Source organism: Cucurbita maxima, unplaced genomic scaffold (genome assembly GCF_002738345.1).
Source record: "Cucurbita maxima cultivar Rimu unplaced genomic scaffold, Cmax_1.0 Cma_Scf00019, whole genome shotgun sequence".
Classification (NCBI taxonomy): Eukaryota; Viridiplantae; Streptophyta; class Magnoliopsida; order Cucurbitales; family Cucurbitaceae; genus Cucurbita; species Cucurbita maxima.
This window is the reverse complement of record NW_019272035.1, coordinates 1,640,066-1,654,151: the sequence shown is the minus strand read 5'-3', so window position 1 is coordinate 1,654,151 and position 14,086 is coordinate 1,640,066. Positions and strand designations below refer to the sequence as shown.

Genomic DNA, 14,086 nt, shown 5'->3' with positions numbered 1-14,086 from the left:
GACATCAGTCCTTGTGAAAATCTACATCGTTGAAGAGGAAGAACGAAGCATTCTTCATAGGAATTTGGAAACCTCTTCCTAGAAGACGTGTTTTAAAACCGTGGGGCTGACGGTGACACGTAACAGGCTATACTGAACAATATCTGTTAGCAATGAATTTAAATTGTTATAAATAGTATCGACAATGTACTGGCGAGGAAAGGAAATCGAAATATTTTGTATAAGGATGTAGAAATCTCTTTCTAATAGATTCATTTTAAATTCATGAAAAGTAACGAGTTTGGAAAATATATACTGTAGTGAGCATAAACACAGTTGTTTTTGGTGTTTTGAGCATAAATACTTCCACAAAAATACATAATACACGTGCAACGTGCAGCTTGCGACCACTAGTGTCCAAAGAAGGTAGCTGAGAGTTTCTCTTCAAATCGGAAACGAAGGCTCAATGGGGCCGAAGAATTGGATCAATCTTCTCCGTCGATCCAGTCGCCGTGAACATAATCCGACGGCTGACAAGCCGAACGGTGGCGCTTATTCTTCAAAATATGTCACTGGTATTACGCGCCAAATTCTATTACTCCGCAATTCCCCGTATTCTTCATGTACTTGTGCCTATTTAAAGCCTTACCCTCCCAAACGAGAGAATCCCATTTCAAATTGCTTGAAATTTCATTCATAGAAAGAGAGAGCCATGAGTTTTGATCTCGAATCGCTCTCGGAGGCTACTTCCGGTGCGATCGGTTCGCTCGTCAGCACCACCATCTTGTACCCGCTTGATACCTGCAAGTCCAAGTACCAAGCCGAGGTTCAAGCCCATGGCCAACAGAAATACAGGTTGCCCATAGCTTCGTATTTGTTTTTCTTGATCTGGCTCTGTTATCTCGACGGTTTCTTCCTTGTTTTGAGGAACTTTCTCGTTTTGCTTTCGAATCGTGATCTGGGCTATCATTGCTGCTATTGTTACCCTGTTTTTGAAGGAAAATTTATAGTAAATTGAGTTAGTTTCGGATGAATGTACCTAAAATATATTTGGAGCTTCCCCCAAATCCGATCTTAAGATAATTGAAAATCTATCACGTCATTGATCTCATGACTGTTCAGGCGTTGTAGTTTCAGTGAATTTTAGGTTGCAAGGCTTGTTCCTTCTCTTTATGTTCGAATCGAATGATCTAAAGTATTTGAGCGTTTCTGAATCGGTTGGTTGATGAGCTGTGGGAATTTTGGGATAATTTGAAAGCATCTGTGGCTATTTCAGGCTGCTTGGAATCTGGAAAATCCCCCGTTATGTATTTTGCTAGCCTAGGCTACTAGGAATCTTGTGTAACAGCTCAAGTCTACCACTAGCAGATATTGTTCTCTTTAGGCTTTCCCTCAAGGTTTTAAAACACGTTTGCTAAGAAAATGTTTCCACACCTAAATACTTCGTTTCCCTTTTCAACCGATGTAGGATCTCACAATCCACCTCCGTTAGGGACCCAGCGTCCTTGGAGGCACATTGCTCATTGTCGGGCTCTGATATCACTTATAACAGCCAAAACCCATCACGAGTAGATATTGTCCTCTTTTGGTTTTCCCTTCCAGGCTTCTTCGCTTCCCCCTCAAAGTTTTAAAATGTATCGGCTACGGAGAAGTTTTCACACCCTTATAAGGAATACTTCGTTTCCCTCTCCAACCGAAGTAGGATCTCACGTTTGGTGAGTTAGATGAAATGATTGAACTGAAGTGCAGATGAAAAAGGCTTGTCTGGGTTCATGGCTTTTAGATCATCAATGAAGTGATGCTTGTGGAAGAACGAATCAATACACAAAACTTGCTAGTTGGTACCTTTGATTAACACTTGACACACCGCAACATAATCACTGCAACGACCTCCTGGTTCAAAATGGTGCTGCTTTTCTGCTAGAAAACTAATTCAATGCCATAAAAACGTTGGATGTTGTTTTCTTTTTGGCATCTCTATTAATTCCATTGGGTTTGGCTTGTGTAGATATCTTTCAGATGTGTTGTGGGAAGCGATAAAATCAAATCAAGTTCTTTCGCTGTACCAGGGACTGGGAACCAAGAATCTACAATCTTTTGTTTCTCAGTTTTTGTACTTCCATGGGTATAGCTACTTCAAAAGACTGTATCTGGCAAAAACTGGGGCTAAATCAATTGGAACAAAAGCAAACCTCTTACTCGCTGCTGCTGCGGGAGCTTGCAATGCCATTTTAACTCAGGTTGAAATATCAAAACCTTTAGCTTTCCGCTTTTGCAGGGCCTGAATTTGAGTTCTTCGAAGAAGGGATACTATAACTTTAATTGCCAACTTCATCGTAGATTCTTGTTTCCGTAAGACATGTTCTTTTGATGTTGCAATTCCTGAAAATGAGATAAAATCACAAAACGAGGAAAGAAAATCATATCTCTCGACATCTTATACGATGTTTGTTGAGGCTGGCATATCATTGTTTTGGCTACGTAGAAGAGTGAGTATGAATTATGATGATTTAAACATTATTTTCCACAATGCTGTGAATGAAGAGATGTGCCGACATTTACCAGTGATGTTTGGTGTTCTGGTTGGGCTTAGTTCTTGTAAAGCAGAATAAGGTTTTGGCTTCTTATTCATTCATATGTTATAGTTTCTCAATTCAGCGTGCACTTTTTCAGAATGAATGGATGAAGAGAGAACTAGAGAAAGTAAAGAATACTTTACTTTTTGTCCATCCGCTTCTCGTTTCAGTCTGTCCTGCTCGTTAAAAGAGCGGCTTGCTTATTATTGAGTGCGATTTCGAGCTGCGAAGTTCAATGAACGTTGTTGGTATATAATGTTCCAAGCCTCTTTGTGAAGTCTATGGCTTAACTGAAACTCATAAAAAATGGTTTAATAGAAACTGTGTTCTTGGTTTTCCGTTGCAGCCCTTGGATACAGCCTCCTCATGAATGCAGACTAGTGCCTTCGGAAAATCGAGAGGGTTTTTCCAGACCCTGACAGAGGGCAGTAGGAGTGATGCATTTGATGGTCTTGGAGTTGTAGTTTCATTGCTGCATGACTTCAAACCCTGCCATTCAGGTACTTGTCCTGACCATGCTAAATTTTTCAGTCATCCATTTGTTTGTACCCAGTGAGACTGAAATCCTGAAATCATTTAAGTTGCAATATCTGTGAGATTCTACATTAGTTGAGGAGGAGAACGAAATATTCTTTATAAGGGTGTGGAAATCTTTTCCTAACAGACACGTTTTAGAAACCTCGAGGGGAAATCCAAAGAAGACAATATCTGCTAGCAGTGGGGCTTGGACAACAGTTAGTATCAGAGCCAGACACTGGACGATGTGTCAGCGAGAAAGTTGAGCCCCTAAAGGGAGTGGACAAAAGCCGGTGTGCCAGTAAGAATGCTGGGTTCCGAAGGGGGGAGGGGGGTGGATTGTGAGATCCCACGTCGATTGGGGAGGAAAACACAACATTCTTTATAAGGGTGAGAAAATCTCTCCCTAGCAGACGCGTTTTAAAAACCTTAAGGAGAAACCCGAAAGGAGCACAAATAGGACAATATCTGCTAGCGGTGGGTTTGGGCTCTTACAGTTCAATCCCAATTTATCTTCTTCTAAACGTTCCTTTTTGTGGCTGCACTCTGGATTTGACACAACAACTATGATTTTACTTCAGTACACAGTATTTGATCAGCTCAAGCAGAACATCCTCAGAGGAAAACAGAACAAAACAGAACAAGGTTCATCTCCAGTAGCCCTTTCTGCTTTTACAGCTCTTGTAATAGGTGCAATTTCAAAAAGCATTGCCACCGTTTTGACATATCCTGCAATCAGGTGCACTATATTTCTTTCACATCCTTATCCTTCTCACACTGGCATGTTGAAACGCTAAAGATTTTTCTCCGCACGCAGGTGTAAGGTGATGATCCAAGCTGCACACGACAACGAAACGAAAGAACATCGTCCAAACGTCCGCCGAACAGTTCCGGGTATTGTCCATTCTATATGGAGAAAAGAAGGGATACTAGGATTTTTCAAGGGATTGCAAGCACAGATCTTGAAAACGGTACTTAGTTCAGCTCTGCTTTTGATGATAAAAGAGAAGATCACTTCAAGTACATGGGTTTTAATACTTGCAACCAGAAGGTATCTATTTCTTACTAAGCCTAGACTAAAGAGTAGCTGAAGGTGTCAATAAAGGCCAAAAACCTGTGAATAAGAAGGAGAAGAAGCAATAACATGGAAACAATGCAATCTTGTTGGTCTTTACCAGAAGAAATTAATATATCCTCTGCGGAGAGTTCCATATTTTAGGTTGAAATGCAGGATCTTTTGTTAGAGGGTTCTGTTCAATAATAGCATGACCATAGGTAATGCCATGAATTTTGTACTCAATTACTCATTGTAACATAGTTTGTAACCCTACCATTTCAACAATCAACAATCAAGCTCTTATTAATAGACTTGATCATGTGCAAGAGTTGTTAATCGACTAAAATGTTTAGTAATGAAATGCTACACTACACATGGAAGATTTTCAGAGCATACCCATTCAACTGAGGCGTTGCAGCAGTAAGACAATATCTTGGTGCAAACTGTTAAAACAATGGGAAAAAATGGAATCAATTACCTTCACAAACTAAAAATACCACAAACGGTTCTGGAAAAACCCTATATATACAGTGTACAAACCTCACTCTGATTCTGGGATTTTGAACTAGAAATATAACATCTAAACAAGAACCAGAAGGAATAAAAGGAAATTTCTATCTATCTATGCAGTGGTCTGAATCCATCCAGTTCTGGGCACAATATGATACAAATATGAAACATCTTCAATTGCTATGTACCGGCTCTTCTAAAGAATGGTTCCCAAGGGACCCAGATGGATTTATTTGGATCTTGAAAACCCAGAAAGTGTTCTCCTTTCTTACTTTCATCTCAAGAAGTGAAATTATCTAGTGTTTCCTATTAAACATCGACACGGACGAGCATCTGGGACGGAAGCTGACGAAACCTTGTTTGGAGAAAATAGCAACAGCCACATCATCCAGACTATCATACAAATCAACTCAACCCTCTTATCACCTATTATTCGGGTGCTGAATGAATGGAGGATCACGGTCTATTAGATTTGCCCACAAGTTTGCAAGCTTCAAAAAGTAGCTCTCCCCATCCCAGACCACCAAATGCAAGCCTAATGCCAAATCAAAATATCAGGAAGATGGAACTGTAAAAATGATTTTTACATAGGGCATAAAGATAGATATGGGAATAGTATTAGATCGACAGAATTCTATTTTTTTATTTTTTATTTTTTTCTTTCTGAAATCCCAGCAGATCCATAAAATCTAGTGCTAAGTAAATTTTGAGTTCATGCACAACACTAAGGTGGAATCAAGGTGTCGATATCAACGGAAATCTAGAGGTCTCAATTGTAACGTGGAAATTTGGAATCTTGTTAGCTCTTTGGGGATCTTTTGGTATATTCTCTTGCATTTCGTTTATAATTGTCCATTTTTTCTTTTCATTTCTATTTCTATATATATTCAAGCACATTGGAGTAGGTTCTCTGTAGGCTCATTCATCAGTGGGTGGGTTGATAACTCATCTCCCCTTCTTTTGTAATCTTTGGTTCTATTAAAGTTCGATTTCCAAGTTCGAAAAAAGAGAGTATAATGGAATCGTGGATACCTGGAATTGATTCAGCATTTATGAGTGATAGATTACAAGTAGGCTGTTGTCCGAAGAGAACATGCTTTCTCAGACCCCATTCATCAAGATTCTGAATAAAATTGATGGAATCCAATAATGCCTTGCAATCAATAGGACCATCAATCTTGCAGAGAGCCTCAACGAGTCCTGAACTCGTCCAAATATTGGAGCACTCATTTAGAAGAGAAATCAAGCCACTGGGATCAACCTGACCCAACAGTATCCATGGCTTGTAAAGTGTAACTGAGGCTCTAAGCACTTGAACTACCCTATAAATCTCTCCAAGAGCGCAGATATACCGTTTTCCTGAAACAATGACAGATTAAGAACTGGTCAGCTAACTTGCAACTTGCAATATTATCCATAGAGCTAAATGATGCAGTCAGTACTACCTTGAGGTTCAGATAATATGTAACTTTCAACATTCCTCTGTATGGATTCGTTCCAAATCAAAGCACCATGTTTTAGTTCTTGAAAGCAAATAAACATCATTTTGTTCCATATGGAAACATAATTAGATTGCTTCTCCACTGACACAAGTTTGAGAATCTTCAGAGTTGACACAGCGTGTTTCAAGAGCTCAACAGCTGATGTCAAATCATATTCTGCCTATCAATAGAACAAGTAATATCAAGTAATATCCATAACCAAGGACAAAAAATATTCGAACAGTTAGCTTGTGAAGCCAAAAGAATTACTGTAGTGCAGAAGAGTGTAATTTAGACGTGCTTAAAAAATACAAAAAATATTCCATAAAATTCAAAACTCTATAAAATATACCAGAGTAGAACACCCTTATTCACTGCATCAATCAAGACTTTCCTAAATCATTTGTAATTAAAAAAGGCATTCATGCTTGAAACAGAAGGAATTAAACAAAAATTTGGGTTTGTGCATTCAACAGTTAGGAAATGGCGAGTGATTCTGGAACGTAAACACTAGGAAATTCAAATTTCTAAAAGATAATAATTGGCGTTTGTTTCCGTCAAAAAGAAATATGTATCATCCTAATGCAAGATAGTCTTACCAATGGTAACCTTTCCGACAACTGGAATTCTTCATCAAAAATCTGAAACCTTGGATCCCGCAACATTTCAAAGATTTCACTGAAAGCATTTTTTGGAAGGAAAACATCTGATGAGAAGTTATCAGTCGTGAAATTCTCTTGGGACAGTTCGGCACTGAAATTCTGAAGGAAGAAATAAGAAAATTATGTTCAGGAGTTCACGGAAAAATACCACACATTCCATATGAAAGACATGGATTGTCATCTCATAGCAATTGTGTTTCATAATGATTATGAAAAGAGATGCATATACATAAGGTAAACAACAAGTTTTAACAATAGTGTTTAGTGTTTACACAAACAATCAAAGAAAGTATACATCACGGCTTAAAATTGAATAGATGATAATAAAAGAAAAGCCAGTAAGAAAGAAGCAAGCATGGTTACAAACCTGAATTTCTTCACAAATGGCTCTTAATTTTGCATTTTCACCAGAAAGAGAGGTATTACTTTGGGCATTCTATCAAGGAAGAAAATTAAAAAAAAAAATTAAACAACGTTAATAACACATATCGTGGAAGGACATATTCATAAGATTACCGACCTCTAAATTCCCAAGAAGGCCGTGAACAACATGGTTCAAAACAAGATTTAACTTGTGATAAAAATCCATGTAACAATCAAACTGTAGCTTAGTAGATGACGGCGTGGGTAAATCTCCAAGAATGGTAACGTAAGTTTGATCGGTCACGTCAACATTCGGTGACGCATTCTTGAATTCCCAGGAATCATCATCATCATTGCCTAAATCGGAATGTGACATCCTTGATGATAAATTTATTCCATTTTCATTTTCTTCAGGGGAATAATTGATGGAACCATTTTTCTCAGCTTGATTATATAGACTTGATATCATGTCATTGATAGATACATTAGAACCAGGATTCTTGTTATTACGTCCTTCACTGGTGACAGATATAAAGGTAGAAGCATCTTGATTCATTGTAAAATCATCCGCAGTTTCCAGCTCTTCATCTTCAAGAATTGACAAGGGCAAGGCCTTCCGATGACTGGACAATAACTCTGAATTCCTCTGAAAGAAAAAAATTTGAAAGAAGCAATCATTACAACCCAAAGCACAATATTTCTATAGAAACAAAAGAAGCACGGAAAGTTCAAGGTTGACAAGATATAAAGTAGAATATGCAGTACAACATGCACAGAAGGTCAGGTGCACAAAACTAGAACAAAAATAGTTAGATAATCCATATTCATAGTATTTACAATTATAAGGTTTGGGGAATCGACCCGTATGAATTTCAAATTATTGGAAACTTTGCCATCTAGAACACATAGGATAAAATTGAAGCAACTCCATAAAAATTTATCATACATCAGGAGATATGAGCAACCACCTGACTACTATAGCTAAAATCAAAAGCAGGTGCTTCAAGACCAGCCACAGATTCAACTGGCTCTCCCTACAGCCAAATAAGATGTGGAACATCAATTTCAAATACAGAGAAAATGGAACTTAAATATCATGAATATGACAGACTTAAAAAAAAACCTTCTTGTTTGATCCAGAATCTGAAAGTGCAGACTTGAAATCCCAAATATTCTCACTGAAATCATCATTCTCATTAGCTAGAGAATTGTTTAAATCTCTCCCAGTATCATGGAAGTTGCCATCCTGATTTCCATTCAAAAGATTATTGTCTTCTTTCCCCCAATTCAGGTTGAAACTTAAGTCAAATTTTTGTTGTTCATTAGATTTGTCAGAAATCCCAGGAGCGAACAAAGAAAGATCGACACTACCATTCGGAACAAGCACCTCTACACCATTAGGAGGAATGATGACAGGCTTCAACTCTTCCTACAATGAAAATAAAAGTTTTAGCATGATCCAACTTATTAAATATCTTAACCTTCTCAATATAATGCTAAAAAAATTCATACCAACTCACCAACTTATAGTCTGATGCATCAGAAAAAGCATCCTTGAAATCCCAAACAGGTCCATCACTATTGGCATTCCGATCAATAGGAGAAGGATTTAAGCCATAATCTAGATCATTCTGACCATTTTGAGAGTTTGATCCGACACCATGTTGGGCCACAGGGCTTGCATCAAGATTAAAACCGACATCCCATTCATCTCTGTTGTTAACAGCTCCATTTGATTTTACAATTAAATCTCCATGGCTATGTCCATTGATTGCAAACTCAAATGCCTGTGCTACTCCATCAAATGCTTCTTCTCTTGTTGTGTCAACCTTCAGATTATAGAATGTCAATCTTAAAGTATCATCTCTTGTACGCATAGAAGTTCATACACATTATTTAAAAGGCTCGAATAACCAATCAAGCACAACACTAGGAATCTCCAGTATAAGTTGGAAGTAATGCACAAATCGAGAATAGCTAGTAGTTAACAGAAATCTATAAATTTCTCAGCATGTTCCAGTAACCTTAAACAGTAAAGAGTTGGTAATTGTGAAGTAAATAAAACAATAATACCCGCCCGAATTGCACCTTCAATTTGCATTGGAGGCTCTATCTTCAAATGAAATAGTTCAAAAACCAGTTCTTCCTGGTATGGTTATGAAAATGAGTAGCTCCTACTGTTATTTTGAAATTAATAAAATGAACAACAACAAAACTCTGAATTCCCATCTAATTTTTTAAAGTTGTTTTACTAGCTTCTACTTCTAATATATTGGAACTCTAAGAAATTTGAAAACGAAACCAATTTATGGAGTCTAATTTCAACTTCCCCTGTTCGTTAACAAGCCAAGGACAAAAGCCTTAAAACATCGATAGTAAATTTACCTTTGCTTTCTGAGCATCACCCGTTGGCGTAGCTGACTCTGCAGCCTTAAATTCCCAGCCATCAAAATCGGCCACCTCCTCACTATCATCCTCATTGCTCTCACCGACGTTTGTCAAGTAAGAATGGAACCCATTAGGCTTCACTCCATCAGCTTCAAAACCTCTAATATCGCTTTCAAAATTGGTCTGGCTAGCATAAGAATGTACCCCATTGACATTCAAATCGGAGTCACTAGATTTAAAATCCAACGAAGTATTGAAGTTCAAAGAATCGAGTTCCATGTTCGATTTCAATGGACTTCCCGCTTTGATCTGCTGATTTGGACTATACAAATTCGCCATCAAATCATCAATCCGAACCCCAACACCCAAACCCCCTCCCTTCTTCGCCAAACCACTCTCTTTCCCAACAGACGAAATTCCTCCAAACCCAACACTAGAACCAACTACACCGGATCCAAACTCCTCCTCCTCCTCTTCCTCCTCCCCAAAAATGGAAAGCGGAATAGCCCCCTGAGACGTCGCCCACTGAATCTTCGGGGACATGTCGGAGGAGGTGTTTGAATTGGGAGAAGCCCGGGCACAGGAGAGTCCACCGGAGAGATCGAAACCATCGCCGATCTGAGAGGAATGGTCGACGAAATCCCCCCAATCGTCGTCATCCTCCACCATAGCGAAGAGTCTCTCTATCCCTGTGTTCTCCTCTGCGGCCGGTTCTCACCGTCGGCGTCGGTAGAATTGAGATTCAAGGCTTTGATGCCCTGCAAATGCGCGCGCCGCGCATCTTAGCCGGAATATACAGAGTGTATCCAACTGGTCTCTGTTATTTGGACTCATTATATTAAATTATAATTTTTTTTCTCCTATTAGTCGCTCCATTTTATAGGATATTCTTAAAAAAAAAACAAAAATATATATTATTTTATTATTTAATAATAATAATAATATTTTGGTCTATAAAATAACTATTAACTCTATAAAAAAAAGTTGATAAATTTTACCATATAATAATTTAGAATTTATACAAATTTTTAATTATTTTACGTATAACGTTAAATGTTTTAATTTTTAAAAATAAGGTAAAATTGAATTGTAGCAAAAAAAAAAATCAATTTTTTTGGGTCGAATTATTAAATTATATAAACAACTCGAGCATCCTACTCCCAAAGATATAATAACCCAACTTTGTTACTAGTAAATATTATCCGCTTTGATCCGTATCATCTTTTTCAGCCCTTTATAAGAAAAGAATGTTTTGTTCCCCTCACATTTTAAGAATGTTTATAAGGAATGTTTCATTCCTCTCACAATATGAGGATCTACGAGAGGAATTAGCTAAAAACTAGTTCAATCGGCCCGAGCGTGTTCGTCCTATTAGGTTATTTCCTTTTAAAATTTGGTGTTCAAAAAAATAATGAATACTAAAAAAGAAAGGATAAAACCTACACACATGTATATGGTCCTATAAGCGCTGAACCATCATAAAATGATATGATACGACGTCGTTCATACACATTCCAACCTATAAAAGCAAACGAAACTACAAACTTTGGCGCCAAAATCCAAACTCCTTTTCTACAATCTCTCAAAATCCCCAATCATAAGACCTAACAGAGCCAACGCCACGCATCCCCAAACCGAAGCCACCAACGACCCCGTTCCTGATCCTTCAAAGCTCCCGCCGGATGCTCCGGTCGTCAGAACCACCACCATCCAGTCGTCCTCCGAGCCGACACCGGCGCCGACGAACCTCGAATCGTTCAAATATTTTGCGTACTGCGAGTGCGTGTAGTTCGCGAGAAGAAGAGTCTGGACCAGCTTCGGCACGCATACTGGCATCACGATGGCGTCCGTGGTGGTGTTGATGTCCACCTTGCATTTCTCGGCGTAATCCATAAACTTCGTTATCTGCGACGGGCGGCTTGGCACCACGTTTGATTTGGCGGTGGTGACAGCGCAGGGTTGGTCTTTGTTGTCGTCCGCGATCTCGTCAGCAATACAATCGGCTTTTGCGTTCTTTGCGAGCGGTGGGAGGTTCTGTGCTTGTCGGTAGCTGTTTAGGCCTTGGAGAAGGTTGTCTTCTTCATCTGCAATCAGGTGATTGGTATTTTTCTTTTTTACACAACTAATAAGGTGCTTCGATTTCTTATTTGTCTAATTAGTTCAATCTCTTTAAAATTGGTGATAATAATTTACTTGAGGTAAGAATTAACAAAAATTAAAATAAATAAATAAATAAAAAGTGCAAAAGAACGAGGCAAGGCATGTGAAGTATGGGAATTCCTTGGAATAAAATGCTAATTATATGCATAATTCAACTCTAGTCATGATCAGATTTGAAGAAAACAGTTTCTTTAAATCAGATATGATTTAAAATTAAAAAAGGAAACAATTATCTAGGCACGTTTCTACAATGTTCAGACAAATTTACAACAATCTGTTAGTTAAACTGTACTGCTTAGAAATTTGGGTTACACAAAGCTATTCGATAATATACCACAAAAATCCTATTCTCGTCTTTTTTTTTTCAAGATCAAATCCACCTCCTGGTATGTTGTAATATTCTAAGAAATCTTCCTAAACTAAGAAATCTTTCAAGTTCAAATCCACCTCCTAGGTATGGTGTTTTTTTTTAGAGGTTCAAATCCACCTCCTGGTTGTTGTGTAATATTCTAATATTTCTTCCTACATTAAGATTTTGTTTCTTTTTTCTTTTCAATTTAGTTCTTAATATACATATTTTAGTCATATCTGCCTTCAATTTTTCTCTCAAATGAAGCTGATTCTCCTAGAACGCTAGCTTAGGTGTTGAATCAGAGGCTGATTCTCCTGGAACGCTAGCTTAGGAGTTGGGATTCAACTATCGATATCGATGTTGGAAGGATAATTGATACCACATAGCCGCTTTAAATTTGAACTGTCCTCTTATCTTCAATCGAATAAAAAAGGAACCAAATAGCTCAAGTGGGGGTTGTTTTATGTTAAAAAGATTTAAAGAAGTGAAGAGATTCTACCCATTGATTTTGAGATCATACTCATCCATAGACTTACCCTCGGATGTGTCCTTTCCCACCCATTAAACATGTATATGGGTGGGGTAAAGAACAACCCAAAGATTACGAGGGAAAAATATTTAGGTAAAAGTACCAATTTTGGTCCCCTGTTCTTTGAATTAGATTTCACGGTAGAGGTATGTTGTTCCAAATATACATGCAAAGCACAGAAACAACTGGAAAGAAGAAGCAGAGAGAGAGAGAGAGAGAGAGAGATTACCTTTGGAGAGAACAGGAGAGGAGAAGAAGAGGAAGGCAATGGCGAAAACGCCAAAGATAGAAAAGGAAGAAAGAGAAGACATTATGTTGAAGTGGATGAATGAAGAGTTGGAGGGTGTGGGGAATTACTATTATTTATAAAAGAAAAGAGAGTGTAGATAGGGTTGGTGTTTTGTTGTGGCCATTCCAGGTGCCCCTTTGGAAGAGCAATTTTGACAGCCTAAAGAGACACGTTTCTTCTTCCAACCTCTTCCACCTGCCCCTCTTCCCATGCATCTCCATCCCAAATTTCGCACCTCCTTCCCCCTCTCTTTTGCTTTTGTATTCAACACTTATCCAATCCTTAACAAGGTCAAATAGGATCAAAGTATCTATCTTTAGATTTTGAGTATTGTTTCATGTTATATTCTTAGATTTTGAGTGTGGTCTCTGTTTGACGTTAGATTTCAAAATATTACACGATTTTTCTTTGATCTTAAGCTTTAGATTTTAGATTTTGAGTATTATTTAGGTTTACTTGCACTTAACTTTCAAAATGTAGCATTTTTATTTTGATATTGAATTTAGTTTCTTTTTGGTCTATACACAATAATATCTTATACATTTATTTTGAGTATTCACTAATGTCCAATTTTAATCATTTGTGTTAGCTTTTCAATAACTTAATTTATTAAAAGTTAACCCCAAATACCAAAAACAAAACAAAAAACAAATCCAAGTCAGGATGAGTAGTTAGATATTTATTTGAAGATGAGTTAATTAGATATCAAAATTGAAGATTCTTTTGTATTTAAAAGTGAAAATGAAGTTTGAATTTCCTACTTGAAAAGAAATTAAAATAGGTGTATTAATTAATCAGTAAACTACATTTTTAAATAGTATCAATTTCTATATATATCAACTTTACTTAGGTACTATGTTTCATGACTTTTTAATATATCAACTCTTTAAATTATTTAATTTTTGGTAATTAGATTTTACGAACACTTTTAACTTTTAATATAACATAGTGTCATTTATTTCAATTATAAATATTACTGTAACTCTTAGAAAACAATTAAAATCTTTCTAAACTCTAGCCAAACATACGCATCCATAAAGCATGCTTTTCTTATCCAAAAAATAAATGAAAAATAAAAAGTGATAAGCATGGGACATTTTCATAATTCCATAAGCCAATAAATTGATAATAAAAATAAAAGAAATCAATTATTGTGCAACCACGCCTTCAAATTTTCCTAACCATGCCGACATGTCGTTTCAGATGGAAACCAGCACACAACGG

The 14,086-nt window shown here is 37.3% G+C and overlaps 2 protein-coding genes and 1 pseudogene across 3 annotated transcripts; 1 reads left to right on the top strand and 2 right to left on the bottom strand.

Annotated features, from left to right (window-relative positions):
• The first annotated feature begins 383 nt into the window (after positions 1-383).
• Positions 384-4,454, top strand: LOC111493601 (annotated as a pseudogene).
• LOC111493591 lies at positions 4,405-10,361 on the bottom strand. 2 transcript variants are annotated; one of them, XR_002720031.1, is made up of 11 exons: positions 9,530-10,361; positions 8,665-8,973; positions 8,268-8,573; positions 8,113-8,178; positions 7,302-7,790; positions 7,149-7,217; positions 6,719-6,880; positions 6,084-6,300; positions 5,671-5,997; positions 4,669-5,173; positions 4,405-4,571 (listed from the first exon to the last, which is right to left on the bottom strand). XR_002720031.1 is itself a non-coding variant. In XM_023143343.1 (10 exons), exons 1-10 carry the CDS (start codon positions 10,199-10,201, stop codon positions 5,061-5,063), a joined length of 2,730 nt encoding a protein of 909 aa, XP_022999111.1. In that variant the 5' UTR covers positions 10,202-10,361; the 3' UTR covers positions 4,575-5,060. The 2 variants fall into 2 exon arrangements, 1 of the variants encoding a protein (XP_022999111.1); XM_023143343.1 differs by lacking the exon at positions 4,405-4,571 and having other exon boundaries at positions 4,575-5,173.
• Positions 10,362-10,996: 635 nt separating this feature from the next.
• LOC111493609 (uncharacterized GPI-anchored protein At3g06035-like) lies at positions 10,997-12,928 on the bottom strand. Its single transcript, XM_023143367.1, has 2 exons — positions 12,803-12,928; positions 10,997-11,616 (listed from the first exon to the last, which is right to left on the bottom strand). Exons 1-2 carry the CDS (start codon positions 12,882-12,884, stop codon positions 11,105-11,107), a joined length of 594 nt encoding a protein of 197 aa, XP_022999135.1. The 5' UTR covers positions 12,885-12,928; the 3' UTR covers positions 10,997-11,104.
• Between the last annotated feature and the right edge of the window lie 1,158 nt (positions 12,929-14,086).